This window comes from Coregonus clupeaformis, chromosome 26, assembly GCF_020615455.1.
Source record: "Coregonus clupeaformis isolate EN_2021a chromosome 26, ASM2061545v1, whole genome shotgun sequence".
Classification (NCBI taxonomy): domain Eukaryota; kingdom Metazoa; phylum Chordata; class Actinopteri; order Salmoniformes; family Salmonidae; genus Coregonus; species Coregonus clupeaformis.
In genome coordinates this window covers 41748828-41774774 of record NC_059217.1, presented here as the reverse complement: position 1 = coordinate 41774774, position 25947 = coordinate 41748828, and the positions used below count along the sequence as shown (strand labels likewise).

At 41.4% G+C, this 25947-nt stretch overlaps 1 protein-coding gene across 12 annotated transcripts in view; it reads right to left on the bottom strand.

Moving 5' to 3' along the window:
• The window catches only part of LOC121540367 (protein unc-13 homolog A), a 97389-nt gene that overhangs the window by 17410 nt on the left and 54032 nt on the right, over window positions 1–25947 (bottom strand). For all 12 annotated transcript variants that reach the window (XM_045207865.1, XM_045207869.1, XM_045207867.1 and 9 more), the window contains 10 exons: window positions 4619–4782; window positions 4239–4392; window positions 3912–3980; window positions 3349–3438; window positions 2967–3101; window positions 2260–2393; window positions 2043–2128; window positions 1563–1689; window positions 1176–1272; window positions 3–146 (listed from right to left, as the gene is read on the bottom strand). In XM_045207865.1, coding sequence (XP_045063800.1) covers window positions 3–146; window positions 1176–1272; window positions 1563–1689; window positions 2043–2128; window positions 2260–2393; window positions 2967–3101; window positions 3349–3438; window positions 3912–3980; window positions 4239–4392; window positions 4619–4782 — 1200 coding nt within the window. The remainder of the gene's footprint in view (window positions 1–2; window positions 147–1175; window positions 1273–1562; window positions 1690–2042; window positions 2129–2259; window positions 2394–2966; window positions 3102–3348; window positions 3439–3911; window positions 3981–4238; window positions 4393–4618; window positions 4783–25947) is intronic.

The following is a 25947-nucleotide window of genomic DNA, read 5'->3' as shown; positions in this document are numbered from 1 at the left end:
ACCTTGGCGAAGCGTTTCATGTAGTTGCCTACGATCTGGGGGTCGGGACACTCCAGCTTGCGGATGATCTCAAAGCTCTGGTTGAGCTGAGAGAAGACATCCACCACGGAGCAGGAGAACAGAGCATGCTCCGAAGTCACCTGGAACTGTAGTGGGAAAGGAGAGAGAGAGAACATTAAGAGAGAGAGGGGAGGAGAGGAGAGAGAGACTGGAAAGAGAGGAAAAAGAGAGGAAAGAGTCTTCCTCAGCTGAGAGAGAGGAAGGAAGAGAGGAAGAGGAGAGAGTGGTCCTTAGCAGAGAAGCGGAGAGGAGTAGAGATACCATTATGATTGGGGGACAGAGGCCATGGATTGTTAACATCAGGGGAGAGCGAGGGGGGAGGAAGAGAGGGAGAGGTTGTTTGGTTTGCTAGACCACTGAGCTCTGAGAGAGGGAGGAGAAAAGAGAGATGATGTGTGGGCTGCTGGACCACTGAGCTCTGAGAGAGGGAGGAGAAAAGAGAGATGGTGTGTGGGCTGCTGGACCACTGAGCTCTGAGAGAGGGAGGAGAAAAGAGAGATGGTGTGTGGGCTGCTGGACCACTGAGCTCTGAGAGAGGGAGGAGAAAAGAGAGATGGTGTGTGGGCTGCTGGACCACTGAGCTCTGAGAGAGTAAATAGATATGATAGTTGTGGTATGGTCTGGATTGGTCTGAGAGGACCACAACAGTCCAGACAGATGACCGAGTCAGGTGGGTCTGTCTGTCTGTCTGCCTCTAATTGGCCAGAGGTGAGTCTGTGGTGGCTCCCCCAGGTGCTGCTGGGTAATGAGGGAAGGGCAGCTCCCACTGGTTGGGAACAGAGCTCATTAATACACAGGCTGGTATAGTCAGACTTTATCTCCCTACCTGAGAAGAGTCTGTACAAATGTATTTATAGTCTCTTTCTACTTTCTGAGAACGTCTCTTTGTATTTTAAACTCCCTACTTTCTACTTTGAGCTCGAGTCCCCCCGCAACATCTGTGCTTCGGCATCCATTGTCTCAGGGAAGTCTTTGATGAGTGCTGGAGAGGCGGAGGAGGAGAAGTCTGCCTGATAACTAGGAGGATTAGTGAGGAGCTACAAAGGAAGGGATTACTTTCATTCTGCCACAACCAATGCAACTTTCATTTTGAGTACATAAGGAGAAGAGTTTACCCCGTCCTTTTTGTCCCTCTCCAGTGCACCGTGCAAGAAGTCTCGAGACACTTCCTCGTTCTCGTCCAACCACTGGATGACAAACGGCTCGAACCACCTAGGAGACATCACACAGGGGTGGATTAATTTGAATCAACCCCACTGGAACTTTTGATTTCAAACTACTTCTGGGGTCTTAGAGAAAACCTGTCGCTGTTTATGGGCAGTGCTGTATAGTACCAGGGGGGTAGTGTGTGCGTGTATATGTGTGTGTGTGTGTGTGTGTGTGTGTGTGTGTGTGTGTGTGTGTGTGTGAGTGTTTGCATGTGTGTATGTGTGTGTGCCTGTGTGTATACATGTGCGTGTTTTAATGTGAGTGTGTGTCTTGATGGCACAGGTGGCCCTTACGCAGGGTACTCAGGCACATGGCTCTTGAAGAAGGGCAGGTCTTTGCAGTACTCGTTGTACAGCCACTTGACCTTGAAGTGGAGGTTCATGTAATCTGCACTCTTACATAGGCGGTTCTTTTCATGCTCTGAGAGTTGAGCGAGAGATAGAAAGAGCGAGAGAGAGAGAAAGAGAGAGGAAAGAGAAAAGAGTGCGAGTGAGAGAGAGGGGGAGAGAATGAGAGAGGGAGAGAGAGGGGAGCAAAAAGAGAGAGAGAGATATGGAAGACAAAGCACTTCATTAAAGAACAAATGAGCCCGGAGGATTGATCTATTCTCCAGCATGCAGCGCTAACTGGCTAATGAAGAAAAGCCCTTAGGCTCTGACAAACTGCCCACGAGCCAAACGCACGATAACAGCCCCATAAAAATAGAAGAAGACAACTGCTAGGACAGATCTAGACCACCAGTGTGGTGAGGTGCAACATTATTCAGTGCTCACCCTCCATGGCGTACTTCATATCCTGAGCAAACAGGTTCCACATCACCTCAGCACTGATTTTACCCACGTTGAGCTCCTGAGGAAACCTGTGTGTGGCAGATGGTAAGAAACAGACACAGAGTTACATATGGATGTAAAGGTGGAGGGAGACAGAAAGAGAGAGAGAGAGAGAGACAGTGAAACAGACTGAAATGGCTAGAGAGAGTGACAGACTCACTGGTTGAGGCAGGGTGTGTAGGAGTTCTTGTCCTCCTCTATGATGGACACGATGAGGGTGATGAGTTTGGACCAGAAGTCCAGGTTCTTGATGCTGGGACCCTGCTCCTCTGGAGCGACCACTCCTGGCTTGGCCTGGACAAAACAACAACACACTCAGTCACTGGGATACTATCACATGGGCTACTATTGTAGATACTATCGTAGTTTGTCCAATATATATATATATATATATATATATATATATATATATATATATATATATATATATATATATCTTCGCTACCACTCAACTCTAATGATATATATCTCTTCGCTACTCTAATGAGCTGATGAACCCATTAAACCACATGTAGCTAGTTTAGTCCTCTGAAGAGAGCTGACAAAGTCAGAAAAAAGTATCCATACCACCGCAGGGTTTCAAACTGAAGAATGAACTGAAGATTTAACAAAATATTGCAAAGCACCTCAGGATGGAATGTTTTATTCAAATGAAAAATGGGCTTTTGAAATTCATGAAGGGAGTCGGAATGAATCGCTCCACTTTAACGAGGCAAAAACAAGGTTTGTAAATCCATATATAAATCCTGTGCTTGATGGAGACCACCTGAGGTGCTAATGACACGGACAGAGAAACACACACACACACACACCTTCACACAGCACACACAAATGCACGTACGCGCACACACACACACACAAACTCACTGGGTCTGTCTGGTACTCGCGGCTGTAGAGTTCGTGGCAGTTGTTGAAGATGTATTCGTAGGTGGAGTTGAGACAGGCCTTGACACAGTCCTTCACCACCTGACTGGCTCTGGGGGGACTCTGTAGCTCCTGGACCTGAGGACAGACACACAGACACAGACAGATTAAGAAGTTACTGAGACTGGGAAAGCCCCATATAGCACACTGGGTCAAAGGAACTCAGTGAAGATGCATGTCTGAAAAGAGCATGTAGTGTAGCGATACTGTACAGCGTAAACAAGAATGGATACATGCGGTACCAACCAGAGCAAAGTAGAGGTGATCCAAGGAGCGGATGGAGTGAAATGAAAGAGAAGATAGAATAGAGAGAAGAGAGAGTTACCTTCATCCTGAAGAAGGTGATGCTGGTGAGCAGGTCCACAGTAGACTTGAGGTCCTGCAGCCTCTCAGGACTGCTGGCTGGGAAGTTATTCTGTTAAACACAGATGATAGATCTACAGTGAGGAGTGTGTGTGTGTGTGTGTGTGTGTGTGTGTGTGTGTGTGTGTGTGTGTGTGTGTGTGTGTGTGTGTGTGTGTGTAGACAAGGTTGTATAATCTGGCCAAAGCTGTGGTGCTGAAGAAGCAGTCTCTCTCCGCCATTGATTTCAGGCCAGACTAAAACCCTCAACTCTTCACCTCACTGACCCTGTGTGTGTATGACGAGACGTCAGCCCAATTAACACCTCAGCCTCCTTTCTCACATCACACAGAGAGAGAGGGAGAGAGAGGGAGAGAGAGAGAGTGTGTATTTGTGTCTGTGAGCGACAGAGAAATTAGAGAGAAGAGAGGTGCAGACACAAACAATAATTTTGTTTCGAGAGAGAGAGAGCGAGCGAGAGGGAGCGAGCAAGAGCGAGAGCGAGAGCGAGAGCGAGAGCGAGAGCGAGAGTCAAGAGTAGCCTACCCGGTACATGGACAGATCAATCCTAAGGGAGTTGTGGAGTTGGTCTAGGAGCTTCACAAATCGTTCTTTCTGAAATAACAAAAACACGCCACAACACATTAGCCTAAGAGCTAGCATATCCATTGGCTCACCTTAAACATTAAGTTGAGGCATTGCATCTCTATCCATCCCTCATTAATTGGTTAGTGCTATCTGGAATCCTTGGGACGTCCCTACCTTAACCCTAACCTTAACCCCTACCCCTACCCTTACACTAACCTTAACCATAACCCTTCCCTAACCCTAACCATTTTACATTTAAACTTCAATGGGGAAGGGGCGACTCACCCCGAAGTTGGATGCGGCGAAACGGTCGGAGGCCGACACGTTGTTGGTGGCCTGGGTGGTGTGGGCGTAGTAGGCATTGATGTTGGCCAGCAGGGTACTCATTACCGCGGGAACCCCAGGGCACATATACTTAGACGACAGGCAGGCAAAGTGACTGTGGGAGAACACACACACGGCATAAACACTATCACTTTGGTATTAATGAAGCTGACTCTGATAAAGCCCATGCATTCCCTTGTGATGTTAAGGGTGTACCACAGTATCATCCTAAACACCATACACTAGGTGATCTCTCAATACATTACATTACAATCTGACAATGTGTATGCTATTGCTGAGTGTCAGTGACAGGGTGTGTAGGGTACTAAGTTTGAGCTCACGTCATAGCCTGATAGATTGACTCCACTCCGTAACGCATGGCAAATTCATCCACTATCTCCTGAGGAGTCTCATCAAAGTACACCTTCCATGCATCATCCCCTTTAGCATCAGGAATCTTCACAGCACCAGAGCTCTGCACATCTGTGACAAAGTGGAAGAGGTTCTGTAGAGAGAGAGAGAGAGAGAGAGAGAGAGAGAGAGAGAGAGAGAGAGAGAGAGAGAGAGAGATTTTGAGTTTTTATAAAACCTTTATTTTATACTCAAGTGTTAACACAAAGAATGGCACACTGCCTTTTCAGAAATGAAACAACAAATGTAATTCCTAAATAAAAATTAAAACAAAAATAAATTAAATAAAAATTTAAATACTAAAGCATATACAGTGAGGGAAAAAAGTATTTGATCCCCTGCTGATTTTGTACGTTTGCCCACTGACAAAGAAATGATCAGTCTATAATTTTAATGGTAGGTTTATTTGAACAGTGAGAGACAGAATAACAAACAAAAAAAATCCAGAAAAACACATGACAAAAATGTTATAAATTGATTTGCATTTTAATGAGGGAAATAAGTATTTGACCCCCTCTCAATCAGAAAGATTTCTGGCTCCCAGGTGTCTTTTATAAAGGTAACGAGCTGAGATTAGGAGCACACTCTTAAAGGGAGTGCTCCTAATCTCAGCTTGTTACCTGCAAAAAAGACACCTGTCCACAGAAGCAATCAATCAATCAGATTCCAAACTCTCCACCATGGCCAAGACCAAAAAGCTCTCCAAGGATGTCAGGGACAAGATTGTAGATCTAAACAAGGCTGGAATGGGCTACAAGACCATCGCCAAGCAGCTTGGTGAGAAGGTGACAACAGTTGGTGCGATTATTCGCAAATGGAAGAAAAACAAAATAACTGTCAATCTCCCTCGGCCTGGGGCTCTATGCAAGATCTCACCTCGTGGAGTTGCAATGATCATGAGAACGGTGAGGAATCAGCCCAGAACTACACGGGAGGATCTTGTCAATGATCTCAAGGCAGCTGGGACCATAGTCACCAAGAAAACAATTGGTAACACACTACGCTGTGAAGGACTGAAATCCTGCAGCGCCCGCAAGGTCCCCCTGCTCAAGAAAGCACATATACATGCCCGTCTGAAGTTTGCCAATGAACATCTGAATGATTCAGAGGAGAACTGGGTGAAAGTGTTGTGGTCAGATGAGACCAAAATGGAGCTCTTTGGCATCAACTCAACTCGCCGTGTTTGGAGGAGGGGGAATGCTGCCTATGACCCCAAGAACACCATCCCCACCGTCAAACATGGAGGTGGAAAAATTATGCTTTGGGGGTGTTTTTCTGCTAAGGGGACAGGACAACTTCACCGCATCAAAGGGACGATGGACGGGGCCATGTACCGTCAAATCTTGGGTGAGAACCTCCTTCCCTCAGCCAGGGCATTGAAAATGGGTCGTGGATGGGTATTCCAGCATGACAATGATCCAAAACACACGGCCAAGGCAACAAAGGAGTGGCTCAAGAAGAAGCACATTAAGGTCCTGGAGTGGCCTAGCCAGTCTCCAGACCTTAATCCCATAGAAAATCTGTGGAGGGAGCTGAAGGTTCGAGTTGCCAAACGTCAGCCTCGAAACCTTAATGACTTGGAGAAGATCTGCAAAGAGGAGTGGGACAAAATCTCTCGTGAGATGTGTGCAAACCTGGTGGCCAACTACAAGAAACGTTTGACCTCTGTGATTGCCAACAAGGGTTTTGCCACCAAGTACAAAGTCATGTTTTGCAGAGGGGTCAAATACTTATTTCCCTCATTAAAATGCAAATCAATTTCTAAAATTTTTGACATGCGTTTTTCTGGATTTTTTTGTTGTTATTCTGTCTCTCACTGTTCAAATACACCTACCATTAAAATCATAGACTGATCATGTCTTTGTCAGTGGGCAAACTTACAAAATCAGCAGAGGATCAAATACTTTTTTCCCTCACTGTATATACATTCAACTAATTTCATCAACAAAAAATAGTTTCCCCTCCTCCACAAAACAAAACGCTCCTTTGTAAGCCCACTTCTCCTCAAACAATGGGAGATATTTTACAGCCAAGAAGAACTCAAAATCCACTTTTATTCTCGCTTTCACTAATACTTTAAAAACACATCTTACATCCTGCCCATATCCCATTTCTATGTTATGTTTCCTACTCAGAAAAATGGACATCTTAGCTTGTCCTAAAATCAAATTTAACAGTTTACATTTTATTTTATTTTGCTTACTATATTGAAACCCCAAAATAAAAACAGTGTTATTGAAAATCTCCCCTACAGCTTTAAACAAAGACTCCAGCATTTCCAAGAGAGGTTTTATCCTCTCACACTCCATAAAACAGTGAAAAATTGTTTCTCTTATATTACAAAAAGGACATCCATCTACAACATCTGAGTTAATAACAGATACAAAAGCATTAACTGAAATGATGCCATGCAAAACCCTCCATTGCATATCCCCAGTACCCTTTTGTAACGGAGGCTTGTATAGTGCTCTCCATGCTGGCTTTACCTCGTCATCAATGCCCAATTTTACCCTCCATGGAGTGTCTTTTCTATTTTTCAATGTATCTTTATTCAACACCTTGACACACCCCCTATATAAGTCTTTCCCATTCACCTCATCCAAACCCACCTCTTCCAACCCTCTCAAATCCAGTAATAATGCCTTTCTTTCTGACTGTGATATTGGCTGTAATCCCTAGTCTTGGAAATGAGAGGTTTTCATCTTGTACCTTCTTCTTGTGACTTTTAAGCATACCCCACTCTTCTGCTGACAGAGCCTTCCTGCAGCTTCCCACCAGTTGTCCGACAATCCTTTCCGACATCTCCCCCAAATGTTCAGCCACCCGTCTTCCATACATTAAGGTGGGCAGAGCCATGGCCATTAACTGTTTTAAGGTGATGATTTTGCCCTTCACCAGAATCTTGGAGAAATGTGGAATAGCTGCAGTTGTACAATCCAGTCTTGCCCCGTACACCAGAGGTTCCTCCAACAGCCAATGCACTGACTCCGCTGAAGTGTGTCTGGACACCTTCATTATGCTCCACACCCTAAGAAGGCCTCTGTAAAACTGAGGTACTCCCTCCCTAGAAATCTGGCTACTATCAACCAAAAATAAAGCCTTCTTTAAACCTAATCCTCCAACCTGCTGTAATACAAGACCTGCCACCCATCTCCAAACCACATTTCCGGTCCATAAAGCAACCTTTGAATAAACTGAAACCGGAAAGCAGCAGCCCTACTAGCAAGATGTACAAGACCTTGTCCCCCCTCCTCTTTTGACAAATACAAAACACTTTGTGGAACCCAATGATATTTATCCCAAAATAAATCTACAATAATCGCCTGTATCTTAGCCAGAAGGCCAGATGGTGGCTCTAAAACTGACAACCGATGCCACAGTGCAGAGGCAATCACATTGTTAACTATAATAGTGCGCCCCCTATATGACATACGAGATAACAACCAACACCATCTCCTCCCTTCCACCATTTCAACAACCCCAATCCAATTTTTTTCCATTGTCCCCTCATCTCCTAGGTACACTCCAATATACTTAAAACCTCCCTTACACCATTCCAGCCCCCCTGGCAAAGCCATGATCCCTCCAGACCATTCTCCAATCTCTAAAGCACAACTTTTTTCCTAATTTACCTTTGCAGAGGATAGTCCCCTAAAAACAATTAACCATTAGACTCAAACTATTCACCTCCTCTTGATTTTTCACTAAAATAACTACATCATCAGCATAGGCTGAGAGATGAATAGGATGAATATCCTCTGAAAGGTACACCCCTTCAATGCGACTTCTAATGCTATTTAGTAGTGGCTCTATAGCAATGGCATATAACATTCCCGACAAAGAACATCCCTGCCTAATACCTCTACACACTTTAAAAGGAGCACTCAAGCCACCGTTAACTTTCAATACACTTTAAATGTCCCCATATATCACCCTTATCATAGCAATAAAACCAGAGCTGAAACCAAATGCCTCAAAAGCGTGCCATAAGTATTGATGTTCAACTCGGTCAAATGCCTTTTCCTGATCAATTGAAATTAGACCAGCATCCAACCCAATAGCCCTAGAGACGTCCAAAAAATCTATAATCAGAGAAATGTTATCCCCTATCTGCCTGCCGGGAACACAGTAGGACTGGTCCGTATGATTTGCCCCATCACCTCCCCCATCAGTGCACAATAAAGCCACCGGCCTCCAGTTCTTCACCTCCCTTGGGTCACCCTTTTTGGGCAGTAGGGTGAGGACAGCCCTTCTGCAGCTTATCGGTAGTAACCCTCCGGTCAAACTATCATTAACTACTGTTAGCCAATCCTCTCCCAACATAGCCCAAAAATACTTTAAAAAGTCAACGGGAAGCCCATCAATGCCTGGTGCCCTTCCATTTCCCATGCCTTTTAATGCAGTGTATAGCTCCTGCAAAGACAATGGTTGCTCTAGCTCAACCTGAGCTTCTGCAGCCACCTGTGGGAGCCCATCAAGGAACTGCTGTGTCACTTTTTTATCCTCTTTGTACTCACACTTGTAGAGCTCAGCATAGAACTCTACTGCCCTCTTTCTAATTTCACTAGGGCTGGTGAGCTCCTGTCCAACAGCTGATTTGAGACAATGAATAATTCTTCTTTGTCCATTCTTTTTCTCTAAACCAAAGAAAAATGTGGATGAGGCATCCATTTCAGAGATTCCCTGAAACTTACTTCTCACCAATGCCCCCTGTGTTCTGATACCCAGCAGGTCTGCCAATGCAGTTTTTTTCCTCTTGAGGGCCTGAGTACGGCCTCGATCTCCTGTGGTCTCAACCAACGTCAGGAGTTCCACTATTTCAGACTCTAGGGATTTCATTGATCTGGTGATGTCTTTGGTGACATTCCTCGTGTATGAATTACAGAATTGTTGAATCTGGATTTTCCCTATATCCCACCACTGCTGAAGGGATACAAAACTGGCCTTTTGAGACCTCCACCTCTCACAGAAAAAAACTAAAATATTTCCTGAAGTGAGCATCACTCAATAAAGTTATATTAAAATGCCAGTATGCGCTTTTGGGTTTTACTGCGTTAATGAACACCACCTGTTATTAAACAATGATCAGAAAATCCCACTGTGGTTATCACACTTGATTTACAGACCTGAGATTGATGCTCAAAACAATAAAACCTATCTAACCTGGCCATAGAGATGGTGTTCTTTTTAAGTCATTTAGCAGACGCTCTTATCCAGAGCGACTAGGGTTCAGTGCCTTGCTCAAGGGCACATCGACAGATTTTTCACCTAGTCGGCTCGGGGATTAGAACCAGCGACCTTTCGGTTACTGGCACAACGTTCTTAACCACTAAGCTACCTGCCGACTACTGACTACTGTGTTCTCTCTCACATGGGCCCAGGTGTACTGTCTCGTGCCTCCATGTTGACTTCGCCAAATATGTGTTACAATGAGGCGTTTAAAAAAAGTCCTTGAGGCTATATGAGGTTCTTTGTGATTTCTATCTAAATCACTGACTGTGCAGTTAAAATCCCCAGCAATAAATAAATAATCTTCAGTATTACATTTCTCAATGGTATTTGATAATGTCTCTAAAAAACATACCCTCTCAACTGCCACCACTGGGGCATTTACATTTATCAGACACATAATGTTTTCATACCTTGCTCTAACTTTTAATAACCTCCCCTCAACTACCTCTTCAACCTCATATGACAAAGGCAAAAACCCTTTTGAGAACAAGATGGCCACACCCCCACTTTGAGTTTTTATGACTACACACCACTGTCCCCCCACCACTCCTGTTGCTACATAACTTCATTTCCCAAATTACTATGCGTTTCTTGTAAAAAAACGTATGTCACTTCCCTTTCCCCTAATTAACTCATACACTATGGCTATTAATTTTTACGTCTCTCGCCCCATTTACGTTTAAAGAAGTCATCTTAAAACTGCTCATGGATGGAAAAAAAAATACAGAGGAAGACACAGAAACCACATCTCTTTACAGAGTTAAGGCTGCGACTGAACTCTTTCATTTTCTTTAGAATTTACATCACTTATCACTCTCGTGACCACTTTCTTGAGTCTAGCAATTTCAGGGCTTGTCAAACCTCCCCCTGTTATTTTTGACATCAGAAACCCTGCTGATTCAATAAACAATTCACTTTCAGGAAAAACATATGTTACATTATAATCCTGCATATATTTCTTCCCTTTTGTCAACTTCAGAAATTGACGTACCTTCTCAATCCCATACCTCTCTTCCACCCCATTTATCTCGCTATTTTGTTGTGACGCGTCAGATGACTCACTCTCGCCATCCTCCCCAGAAGAAAACTCCACCATCTCTACAACCTGTTTATCCTCAATAGATTTATCAATCTCTACCCTCCTCTTAGAATTAGACCCTTCATCACCCCTTAAATTCTTCCTCTTACTCCTCGGTACTTTAAAAACAGCTGCTTCCTTTTCCATTATTTCAATCTCCTCTTGACCTCCAATTTCATTTTCCAGCACCACCTCACCGACCGCAGTCGCAATCTCACCGACTGTTTCCCCTCCCTCTTTGTTCTGATCTACCACAATTGCCTCCGTAGCCACACTGCTTTCCTTTCCTACTTTTCCAACCACATCTGCCCACCTTCTCCCTTAGAATGTTCATCCCTTCGCGGTGGTACATTAGCTGCACCAGCACTAGAGCTGCTACCGGGCTCTGCGCGCTCGTTCTCGGGACAATAACGCACCAAATGCCCCTCTCTTCCACAGCCAAAGCATTTCATTGATTCAGTAGAAGCGTAGAAGACATAATCAAATACATCAATCTTAAAACTGAATGCTAAATTCAGTTCGTCAGTGTCCTTCTTTAAAATAATATACAGTTGTCTCCTATGAGACACGACATGTTTCAGCAAAGGAGATTTGCATCCAAAAAGAACCTTCTTTATTGTAGATACACGTTGACCATGACGAGATAACTCTCGCTCCAACACTTCATCTCTAACAAATGGTGGCACCTTAGAAAGTATAACTTTCTTCGCCGGATTCATAAGAGGAAATACCGACGTCTGTGTCTCCCGCAACACAACACCACTCTCAACTATCGTATTCACCTTTTCAATAGAATCTAAGAATATCACTACAGCGCTATTCATACTTGAGGCTGATTTTATGCTATCATACCCAATGATAGCACCCACTGACTCACTCCCAGCATGCACTCCAACGAGAGAGAGAGGTTATTCAATCTAGACTATGATGTTAATGAGTTGAAGTTGCTAAGGCTGAATGAAGGGAGCTCTTATTATGATCTCTGTGTGAATGTGTCTGAGCAGGAGAGCAGAGTAGAATACACACACTATTTAACTGACTGACTGGCTGACTATCTAACTGACTGACTGACTATCTAACTGACTGACTGACTGACTATTAACTGACTGACTGACTAACTATCTAACTGACTGACTGACTGACTGACTATCTAACTGACTGACTGACTATCTATCTAACTGACTGACTGACTATCTATCTATCTATCTAACTGACTGACTGACTGACTATCTAACTGACTGACTGACTGACTATCTAACTGACTGACTGACTATATATCTAACTGACTGACTGACTATCTATCTAACTGACTGACTGACTATTTATCTAACTGACTGACTGACTGACTATCTATCTAACTGACTGACTGACTATATATCTATCTATCTAACTGACTGACTGACTGACTATCGAACTGACTGACTGACTATCTATCTAACTGACTGACTGACTATCTATCTAACTGACTGACTGACAATCTAACTGACTGACTGACTATCTATCTAACTGACTGACTGACTATCTATCTATCTAACTGACTGACTGACTATTTAACTGACTGACTGACTATCTATCTAACTGACTGACTGACTATCTAACTGACTGACGGACTATCTATCTAACGGACTGACTGACTATCTATCTAACTGACTGACTGACTATCTAACTGACTGACTGACTGACTATCTAACTGACTGACTGACTATCTATCTATCTAACTGACTATCTATCTAACTGACTGACTGACTATCTAACTGACTGACTGACTGACTATTAACTGACTGACGGACTATCTATCTAACTGACTGACTGACTATCTATCTAACTGACTGACTGACTATCGAACTGACTGACTGACTGACTATCTAACTGACTGACTGACTATATATCTAACTGACTGACTGACTATCTATCTAACTGACTGACTGACTATTTATCTAACTGACTGACTGACTGACTATCTATCTAACTGACTGACTGACTATCTATATATCTATCTAACTGACTGACTGACTATCTATCTAACTGACTGACTGACTATCTATCTAACTGACTGACTGACTATCTAACTGACTGACTGACTATTTATCTAACTGACTGACTGACTGACTGACTATCTAACTGACTGACGGACTATCTATCTAACTGACTGACGGACTATCTATCTAACTGACTGACTGACTATCTATCTAACTGACTGACTGACTATCTAACTGACTGACTGACTATCTAACTGACTGACTGACTATCTAACTGACTGACTGACTGACTATCTAACTGACTGACTGACTATCTATCTAACTGACTGACTGACTATCTATCTAACTGACTGACTGACTGAATATCTAACTGACTGACTGACTGACTGACTATCTATCTATCTAACTGACTGACTGACTATCTAACTGACTGACTGACTATATAACTAACTGACTGACTATCTATCTAACTGACTGACTGACTGACTATCTAACTGACTGACGGACTATCTATCTAACTGACTGACTGACTATCTAACTGACTGACTGACTGACTATCTAACTGACAGACTGACTATCTAACTGACTGACTGACTGACTATCTAACTGACTGACTGACTATCTATCTAACTGACTGACTGACAATCTAACTGACTGACTGACTATCTATCTAACTGACTGACTGACTATCTATCTATCTATCTAACTGACTGACTGACTATTTAACTGACTGACTGACTATCTATCTAACTGACTGACTGACTATCTAACTGACTGACGGACTATCTATCTAACGGACTGACTGACTATCTATCTAACTGACTGACTGACTATCTAACTGACTGACTGACTGACTATCTAACTGACTGACTGACTATCTATCTATCTAACTGACTATCTATCTAACTGACTGACTGACTATCTAACTGACTGACTGACTGACTATTAACTGACTGACGGACTATCTATCTAACTGACTGACTGACTATCTATCTAACTGACTGACTGACTATCGAACTGACTGACTGACTGACTATCTAACTGACTGACCGACTATATATCTAACTGACTGACTGACTATCTATCTAACTGACTGACTGACTATTTATCTAACTGACTGACTGACTGACTATCTATCTAACTGACTGACTGACTATCTATCTATCTATCTAACTGACTGACTGACTATCTATCTAACTGACTGACTGACTATCTATCTAACTGACTGACTGACTATCTAACTGACTGACTGACTATTTATCTAACTGACTGACTGACTGACTATCTAACTGACTGACGGACTATCTATCTAACTGACTGACGGACTATCTATCTAACTGACTGACTGACTATCTATCTAACTGACTGACTGACTATCTAACTGACTGACTGACTATCTAACTGACTGACTGACTATCTAACTGACTGACTGACTATCTATCTAACTGACTGACTGACTATCTAACTGACTGACTGACTGACTATCTAACTGACTGACGGACTATCTATCTAACTGACTGACTGACTATCTAACTGACTGACTGACTATCTATCTAACTGACTGCCTGACTATCTAACTCACTGACTGACTGACTATCTAACTGACTGACTGACTATCTATCTAACTGACTGACTGACTATCTATCTAACTGACTGACTGACTGAATATCTAACTGACTGACTGACTGACTGACTATCTATCTAACTGACTGACTGACTATCTAACTGACTGACTGACTATATAACTAACTGACTGACTATCTATCTAACTGACTGACTGACTGACTATCTAACTGACTGACGGACTATCTATCTAACTGACTGACTGACTATCTAACTGACTGACTGACTGACTGACTATCTAACTGACTGACTGACTATCTAACTGACTGACTGACTGACTATCTAACTGACTGACTGACTATATATCTAACTGACTGACTGACTATCTATCTAACTGGCTGACTGACTATTTATCTAACTGACTGACTGACTGACTATCTATCTAACTGACTGACTGACTATATATCTATCTATCTAACTGACTGACTGACTGACTATCGAACTGACTGACTGACTATCTATCTAACTGACTGACTGACTATCTAACTGACTGACTGACTATCTAACTGACTGACTGACTATCTATCTAACTGACTGACTGACTATCTATCTAACTGACTGACTGACTATCTAACTGACTGACTGACTATCTATCTAACTGACTGACTGACTATCTAAATGACTGACTGACTGACTATTAACTGACTGACGGACTATCTATCTAACTGACTGACTGACTATCTAACTGACTGACTGACTATATATCTAACTGACTGACTGACTATCTATCTAACAGACTGACTGACTATTTAACTAACTGACTGACTGACTGACTATCTATCTATCTAACTGACTGACTGACTGACTATCTATCTATCTAACTGACTGACTGACTATCTATCTAACTGACTGACTGACTATCTAACTGACTGACTGACTATCTATCTAACTGACTGACTGACTGACTATTTAACTGACTGACGGACTATCTATCTAACTGACTGACGGACTATCTATCTAACTGACTGACTGACTATCTATCTAACTGACTGACTGACTATCTAACTGACTGACTGACTATCTAACTGACTGACTGACTATCTATCTAACTGACTGACTGACTATCTATCTAACTGACTGACTGACTATCTAACTGACTGACTGACTATCTATCTAACTGACTGACTGACTATCTAAATGACTGACTGACTGACTATTAACTGACTGACGGACTATCTATCTAACTGACTGACTGACTATCTAACTGACTGACTGACTATATATCTAACTGACTGACTGACTATCTATCTAACAGACTGACTGACTATTTAACTAACTGACTGACTGACTGACTATCTATCTATCTAACTGACTGACTGACTGACTATCTATCTATCTAACTGACTGACTGACTATCTATCTAACTGACTGACTGACTATCTAACTGACTGACTGACTATCTATCTAACTGACTGACTGACTGACTATTTAACTGACTGACGGACTATCTATCTAACTGACTGACGGACTATCTATCTAACTGACTGACTGACTATCTATCTAACTGACTGACTGACTATCTATCTAACTGACTGACTGACTATCTAACTGACTGACTGACTGACTATCTAACTGACTGAAGGACTATCTATCTAACTGACTGACTGACTATCTAACTGACTGACTGACTATCTATCTAACAGACTGACTGACTATCTAACTGACTGACTGACTGACTATCTAACTGACTGACTGACTATCTAACTGACTGACTGACTATCTAACTAACTGACTGACTATCTATCTAACTGACTGACTGACTGACTATCTAACTGACTGACGGACTATCTATCTAACTGACTGACTGACTGACTATCTAACTGACTGACTGACTGACTATCTAACTGACTGACTGACTATCTATCTAACTGACTGACTGACTGACTATCTAACTGACTGACGGACTATCTATCTAACTGACTGACTAACTATCTATCTAACTGACTGACTGACTATCTAACTGACTGACTGACTGACTATCTATCTAACTGACTGACTGACTATCTATCTAACTGACTGACTGACTATCTATCTAACTGACTGACTGACTATCTAACTGACTGACTGACTATCTATCTAACTGACTGACTGACTATCTAACTGACTGACTGACTGACTATCTAACTGACTGAAGGACTATCTATCTATCTAACTGACTGACTGACTATCTAACTGACTGACTGACTGACTATCTAACTGACTGACTGACTATCTATCTAACTGACTGACTGACTATCTATCTAAATGACTGACTGACTGACTATCTAACTGACTGACTGACTGACTGTCTATCTAACTGACTGACTGACTATCTAACTGACTGACTGACTATCTAACTAACTGACTGACTATCTATCTAACTGACTGACTGACTGACTATCTAACTGACTGACGGACTATCTATCTAACTGACTGACTGACTATCTAACTGACTGACTGACTGACTGACTATCTAACTGACTGACTGACTATCTATCTAACTGACTGACTGACTGACTATCTAACTGACTGACGGACTATCTATCTAACTGACTGACTAACTATCTATCTAACTGACTGACTGACTATCTAACTGACTGACTGACTGACTGACTATCTATCTAACTGACTGACTGACTATCTAACTGACTGACTGACTATCTATCTAACTGACTGACTGACTGACTATCTAACTGACTGACGGACTATCTATCTAACTGACTGACTGACTATCTAACTGACTGACGGACTATCTATCTAACTGACTGACTGACTATCTAACTGACTGACTGACTATCTATCTAACTGACTGACTGACTATCTATCTAACTGACTAACTGACTGACTATCTATCTAACTGACTGACTGACTATCTAACTGACTGACTGACTATCTATCTATCTAACTGACTGACTGACTGACTATCTAACTGACTGACGGACTCTCTATCTAACTGACTGACTGACTATCTAACTGACTGACTGACTGACTATCTAACTGACTGACTGACTGACTATCTATCTAACTGACTGACTGACTATCTAACTGACTGACTGACTATCTATCTAACTGACTGACTATCTATCTAACTGACTGACTATCTATCTAACTGACTGACTGACTATCTAACTGACTGACGGACTATCTATCTAACTGACTGACTGACTATCTAACTGACTGACTGACTGACTATCTATCTAACTGACTGACTGACTATCTATCTAACTGACTGACTGACTATCTAACTGACTGACTGACTATCTATCTAACTGACTGACTGACTGACTATCTAACTGACTGACGGACTATCTATCTAACTGACTGACTGACTATCTAACTGACTGACGGACTATCTATCTAACTGACTGACTGACTATCTAACTGACTGACTGACTATCTATCTAACTGACTGACTGACTATCTATCTAACTGACTAACTGACTGACTATCTATCTAACTGACTGACTGACTATCTAACTGACTGACTGACTATCTATCTATCTAACTGACTGACTGACTGACTATCTAACTGACTGACGGACTCTCTATCTAACTGACTGACTGACTATCTAACTGACTGACTGACTGACTATCTAACTGACTGACTGACTGACTATCTATCTAACTGACTGACTGACTATCTAACTGACTGACTGACTATCTATCTAACTGACTGACTATCTATCTAACTGACTGACTATCTATCTAACTGACTGACTGACTATCTAACTGACTGACGGACTATCTATCTAACTGACTGACTGACTATCTAACTGACTGACTGACTGACTATCTAACTGACTGACTGACTATCTATCTAACTGACTGACTGACTGACTGACTATCTAACTGACTGACGGACTATCTATCTAACTGACTGACTGACTATCTAACTGACTGACTGACTGACTATCTATCTAACTGACTGACTGACTATCTAACTGACTGACTGACTATCTATCTAACTGACTGACTGACTGACTATCTAACTGACTGACGGACTATCTATCTAACTGACTGACTGACTATCTAACTGACTGACGGACTATCTATCTAACTGACTGACTGACTATCTAACTGACTGACTGACTGACTATCTAACTGACTGACTGACTATCTATCTAACTGACTGACTGACTGACTATCTAACTGACTGACGGACTATCTATCTAACTGACTGACTAACTATCTATCTAACTGACTGACTGACTATCTAACTGACTGACTGACTGACTATCTATCTAACTGACTGACTGACTATCTAACTGACTGACTGACTGACTATTAACTGACTGACGGACTATCTATCTAACTGACTGACTGACTATCTATCTAACTGACTGACTGACTATCGAACTGACTGACTGACTGACTATCTAACTGACTGACTGACTATATATCTAACTGACTGACTGACTATCTATCTAACTGACTGACTGACTATTTATCTAACTGACTGACTGACTGACTATCTATCTAACTGACTGACTGACTATCTATATATCTATCTAACTGACTGACTGACTATCTATCTAACTGACTGACTGACTATCTATCTAACTGACTGACTGACTATCTAACTGACTGACTGACTATTTATCTAACTGACTGACTGACTGACTATTAACTGACTGACGGACTATCTATCTAACTGACTGACTGACTATCTATCTAACTGACTGACTGACTATCGAACTGACTGACTGACTGACTATCTAACTGACTGACTGACTATATATCTAACTGACTGACTGACTATCTATCTAAATGACTGACTGACTGACTATCTATCTAACTGACTGACTGACTGACTATCTATCTAACTGACTGACTGACTATCTATATATCTATCTAACTGACTGACTGACTATCTATCTAACTGACTGACTGACTATCTATCTAACTGACTGACTGACTATCTAACTGACTGACTGACTATTTATCTAACTGACTGACTGACTGACTGACTATCTAACTGACTGACGGACTATCTATCTAACTGACTGACGGACTATCTATCTAACTGACTGACTGACTATCTATCTAACTGACTGACTGACTATCTAACTGACTGACTGACTATCTAACTGACTGACTGACTATCTAACTGACTGACTGACTATCTATCTAACTGACTGACTGACTATCTAACTGACTGACTGACTGACTATCTAACTGACTGACGGACTATCTATCTAACTGACTGACTGACTATCTAACTGACTGACTGACTATCTATCTAACTGACTGCCTGACTATCTAACTGACTGACTGACTGACTATCTAACTGACTGACTGACTATCTATCTAACTGACTGACTGACTATCTATCTAACTGACTGACTGACTGAATATCTAACTGACTGACTGACTGACTGACTATCTATCTATCTAACTGACTGACTGACTATCTAACTGACTGACTGACTATATAACTAACTGACTGACTATCTATCTAACTGACTGACTGACTGACTATCTAACTGACTGACGGACTATCTATCTAACTGACTGACTGACTATCTAACTGACTGACTGACTGACTATCTAACTGACTGACTGACTATCTAACTGACTGACTGACTATCTAACTGACTGACTGACTATCTATCTAACTGACTGACTGACAATCTAACTGACTGACTGACTATCTATCTAACTGACTGACTGACTATCTATCTATCTATCTATCTAACTGACTGACTGACTATTTAACTGACTGACTGACTATCTATCTAACTGACTGACTGACTATCTAACTGACTGACGGACTATCTATCTAACGGACTGACTGACTATCTATCTAACTGACTGACTGACTATCTAACTGACTGACTGACTGACTATCTAACTGACTGACTGACTATCTATCTATCTAACTGACTATCTATCTAACTGACTGACTGACTATCTAACTGACTGACTGACTGACTATTAACTGACTGACGGACTATCTATCTAACTGACTGACTGACTATCTATCTAACTGACTGACTGACTATCGAACTGACTGACTGACTGACTATCTAACTGACTGACTGACTATATATCTAACTGACTGACTGACTATCTATCTAACTGACTGACTGACTATTTATCTAACTGACTGACTGACTGACTATCTATCTAACTGACTGACTGACTATCTATCTATCTATCTAACTGACTGACTGACTATCTATCTAACTGACTGACTGACTATCTATCTAACTGACTGACTGACTATCTAACTGACTGACTGACTATTTATCTAACTGACTGACTGACTGACTGACTATCTAACTGACTGACGGACTATCTATCTAACTGACTGACGGACTATCTATCTAACTGACTGACTGACTATCTATCTAACTGACTGACTGACTATCTAATTGACTGACTGACTATCTAACTGACTGACTGACTATCTAACTGACTGACTGACTATCTATCTAACTGACTGACTGACTATCTAACTGACTGACTGACTGACTATCTAACTGACTGACGGACTATCTATCTAACTGACTGACTGACTATCTAACTGACTGACTGACTATCTATCTAACTGACTGCCTGACTATCTAACTGACTGACTGACTGACTATCTAACTGACTGACTGACTATCTATCTAACTGACTGACTGACTATCTATCTAACTGACTGACTATCTATCTAACTGACTGACTATCTATCTAACTGACTGACTGACTATCTAACTGACTGACGGACTATCTATCTAACTGACTGACTGACTATCTAACTGACTGACTGACTGACTATCTATCTAACTGACTGACTGACTATCTAACTGACTGACTGACTGACTATCTATCTAACTGACTGACTGACTATCTAACTGACTGACTGACTATCTATCTAACTGACTGACTGACTGACTATCTAACTGACTGACGGACTATCTATCTAACTGACTGACTGACTATCTAACTGACTGACTGACTGACTATCTATCTAACTGACTGACTGACTATCTAACTGACTGACTGACTATCTATCTAACTGACTGACTATCTATCTAACTGACTGACTATCTATCTAACTGACTGACTGACTATCTAACTGACTGACGGACTATCTATCTAACTGACTGACTGACTATCTAACTGACTGACTGACTGACTATCTATCTAACTGACTGACTGACTATCTATCTAACTGACTGACTGACTATCTATCTAACTGACTGACTGACTATCTAACTGACTGACTGACTATCTATCTAACTGACTGACTGACTATCTAACTGACTGACTGACTGACTATCTAACTGACTGACAGACTATCTATCTATCTAACTGACTGACTGACTATCTAACTGACTGACTGACTATCTATCTAACTGACTGACTGACTATCTAACTGACTGACTGACTGACTTTCTAACTGACTGACTGACTGACTATCTAACTGACTGACTGACTATCTATCTAACTGACTGACTGACTATCTAACTGACTGACTATCTATCTAACTGACTGACTGACTATCTAACTGACTGACTGACTATCTATCTAACTGACTGACTGACTGACTATCTAACTGACTGACTGACTATCTATCTAACTGACTGACTGACTGACTATCTAACTGACTGACTGACTATCTATCTAACTGACTGACTGACTATCTATCTATCTAACTGACTGACTGACTATCTATCTAACTGACTGACTGACTATCTATCTAAATGACTGACTGACTGACTATCTAACTGACTGACTGACTGACTGACTATCTATCTAACTGACTGACTGACTATCTAACTGACTGACTGACTATCTAACTGACTGACGGACTATCTATCTAACTGACTGACTGACTATCTAACTGACTGACTGACTGACTATCTAACTGACTGACTGACTATCTATCTAACTGACTGACTGACTGACTGACTATCTAACTGACTGACGGACTATCTATCTAACTGACTGACTGACTATCTAACTGACTGACTGACTGACTATCTATCTAACTGACTGACTGACTATCTAACTGACTGACTGACTATCTATCTAACTGACTGACTGACTGAGTATCTAACTGACTGACGGACTATCTATCTAACTGACTGACTGACTATCTAACTGACTGACTGACTATCTATCTAACTGACTGACTGACTATCTATCTAACTGACTAACTGACTGACTATCTATCTAACTGACTGACTGACTATCTAACTGACTGACTGACTATCTATCTATCTAACTGACTGACTGACTGACTATCTAACTGACTGACGGACTATCTATCTAACTGACTGACTGACTATCTATCTAACTGACTGACTGACTGACTATCTAACTGACTGACTGACTGACTATCTAACTGACTGACTGACTATCTAACTGACTGACTGACTGACTATCTATCTAACTGACTGACTGACTATCTAACTGACTGACTGACTATCTATCTAACTGACTGACTGACTGACTATCTAACTGACTGACGGACTATCTATCTAACTGACTGACTGACTATCTATCTAACTGACTGACTGACTATCTAACTGACTGACTGACTATCTATCTAACTGACTGACTGACTATCTATCTAACTGACTGACTGACTGACTGACTATCTATCTAACTGACTGACTGACTATCTAACTGACTGACTGACTATCTATCTAACTGACTGACTGACTGACTATCTAACTGACTGACTGACTATCTATCTAACTGACTGACTGACTATCTATCTATCTAACTGACTGACTGACTATCTATCTAACTGACTGACTGACTATCTATCTAAATGACTGACTGACTGACTATCTAACTGACTGACTGACTGACTATCTATCTAACTGACTGACTGACTATCTAACTGACTGACTGACTATCTATCTAACTGACTGACTGACTATCTAACTGACTGACTATCTATCTAACTGACTGACTGACTATCTAACTGACTGACTGACTATCTATCTAACTGACTGACTGACTGACTATCTAACTGACTGACTGACTATCTAACTGACTGACTGACTATCTATCTAACTGACTGACTGACTGACTATCTAACTGACTGACTGACTATCTATCTATCTAACTGACTGACTGACTATCTATCTAACTGACTGACTGACTATCTATCTAAATGACTGACTGACTGACTATCTAACTGACTGACTGACTGACTATCTATCTAACTGACTGACTGACTATCTAACTGACTGACTGACTATCTATCTAACTGACTGACTATCTATCTAACTGACTGACTATCTATCTAACTGACTGACTGACTATCTAACTGACTGACGGACTATCTATCTAACTGACTGACTGACTATCTAACTGACTGACTGACTGACTATCTAACTGACTGACTGACTATCTATCTAACTGACTGACTGACTGACTGACTATCTAACTGACTGACGGACTATCTATCTAACTGACTGACTGACTATCTAACTGACTGACTGACTGACTATCTATCTAACTGACTGACTGACTATCTAACTGACTGACTGACTATCTATCTAACTGACTGACTGACTGACTATCTAACTGACTGACGGACTATCTATCTAACTGACTGACTGACTATCTATCTAACTGACTGACTGACTATCTAACTGACTGACTGACTATCTATCTAACTGACTGACTGACTATCTATCTAACTGACTGACTGACTGACTGACTATCTATCTAACTGACTGACTGACTATCTAACTGACTGACTGTGACTATCTATCTAACTGACTGACTGACTGACTATCTAACTGACTGACTGACTATCTATCTAACTGACTGACTGACTATCTATCTATCTAACTGACTGACTGACTATCTATCTAACTGACTGACTGACTATCTATCTAAATGACTGACTGACTGACTATCTAACTGACTGACTGACTGACTATCTATCTAACTGACTGACTGACTATCTAACTGACTGACTGACTATCTATCTAACTGACTGACTGACTATCTAACTGACTGACTGACTATCTATCTAACTGACTGACTGACTATCTAACTGACTGACTGACTATCTATCTAACTGACTGACTGACTGACTATCTAACTGACTGACGGACTATCTATCTAACTGACTGACTATCTATCTAACTGACTGACTATCTATCTAACTGACTGACTGACTATCTAACTGACTGACGGACTATCTATCTAACTGACTGACTGACTATCTAACTGACTGACTGACTGACTATCTAACTGACTGACTAACTATCTATCTAACTGACTGACTGACTGACTATCTAACTGACTGACGGACTATCTATCTAACTGACTGACTGACTATCTATCTAACTGACTGACTGACTATCTAACTGACTGACTGACTGACTATCTATCTAACTGACTGACTGACTATCTAACTGACTGACTGACTATATATCTAACTGACTGACTGACTGACTATCTAACTGACTGACGGACTATCTATCTAACTGACTGACTGACTATCTATCTAACTGACTGACTGACTATGTAACTGACTGACTGACTGACTATCTAACTGACTGACGGACTGACTATCTATCTAACTGACTGACTATCTATCTATCTAACTGACTGACTATCTAACTGACTGACGGACTATCTATCTAACTGACTGACTGACTATCTATCTAACTGACTGACTGACTATCTAACTGACTGACTGACTAACTATCTAACTGACTGACTAACTATCTAACTGACTGACTGACTATCTATCTAACTGACTGACTGACTGACTATCTAACTGACTGACGGACTATCTATCTAACTGACTGACTGACTGACTATCTAACTGACTGACGGACTATCTATCTAACTGACTGACTGACTATCTATCTAACTGACTGACTGACTATCTAACTGACTGACTATCTAACTGACTGACTGACTGACTGGACTGACTATCTGACTGACTGACTGCTCAGTGCTCAGAGGGTTGCTCAATGAATCATTTATTCAGGCCTGGGGCGCCATTCATTTATTATATGACTGACTCTCATAAGAAATGTATCAGTTGGTTTTATGTGCCAACAGAGAGTACCTGAGAGAGTACAATAATATGAATGCTACATTCAGTTCGTCAGTGTCCTTCTTTAAAATAATATACAGTTGTCTCCTATGAGACACGACATGTTTCAGCAAAGGAGATTTGCATCCAAAAAGAACCTTCTTTATTGTAGATACACGTTGACCATGACGAGATAACTCTCGCTCCAACACTTCATCTCTAACAAATGGTAGCACCTTAGAAAGTATAACTTTCTTCGCCGGATTCATAAGAGGAAATACCGACGTCTGTGACTCCCGCAACATAACACCACTCTCAACTATCGTATTCACCTTTTCAATAGAATCTAAGAATATCACT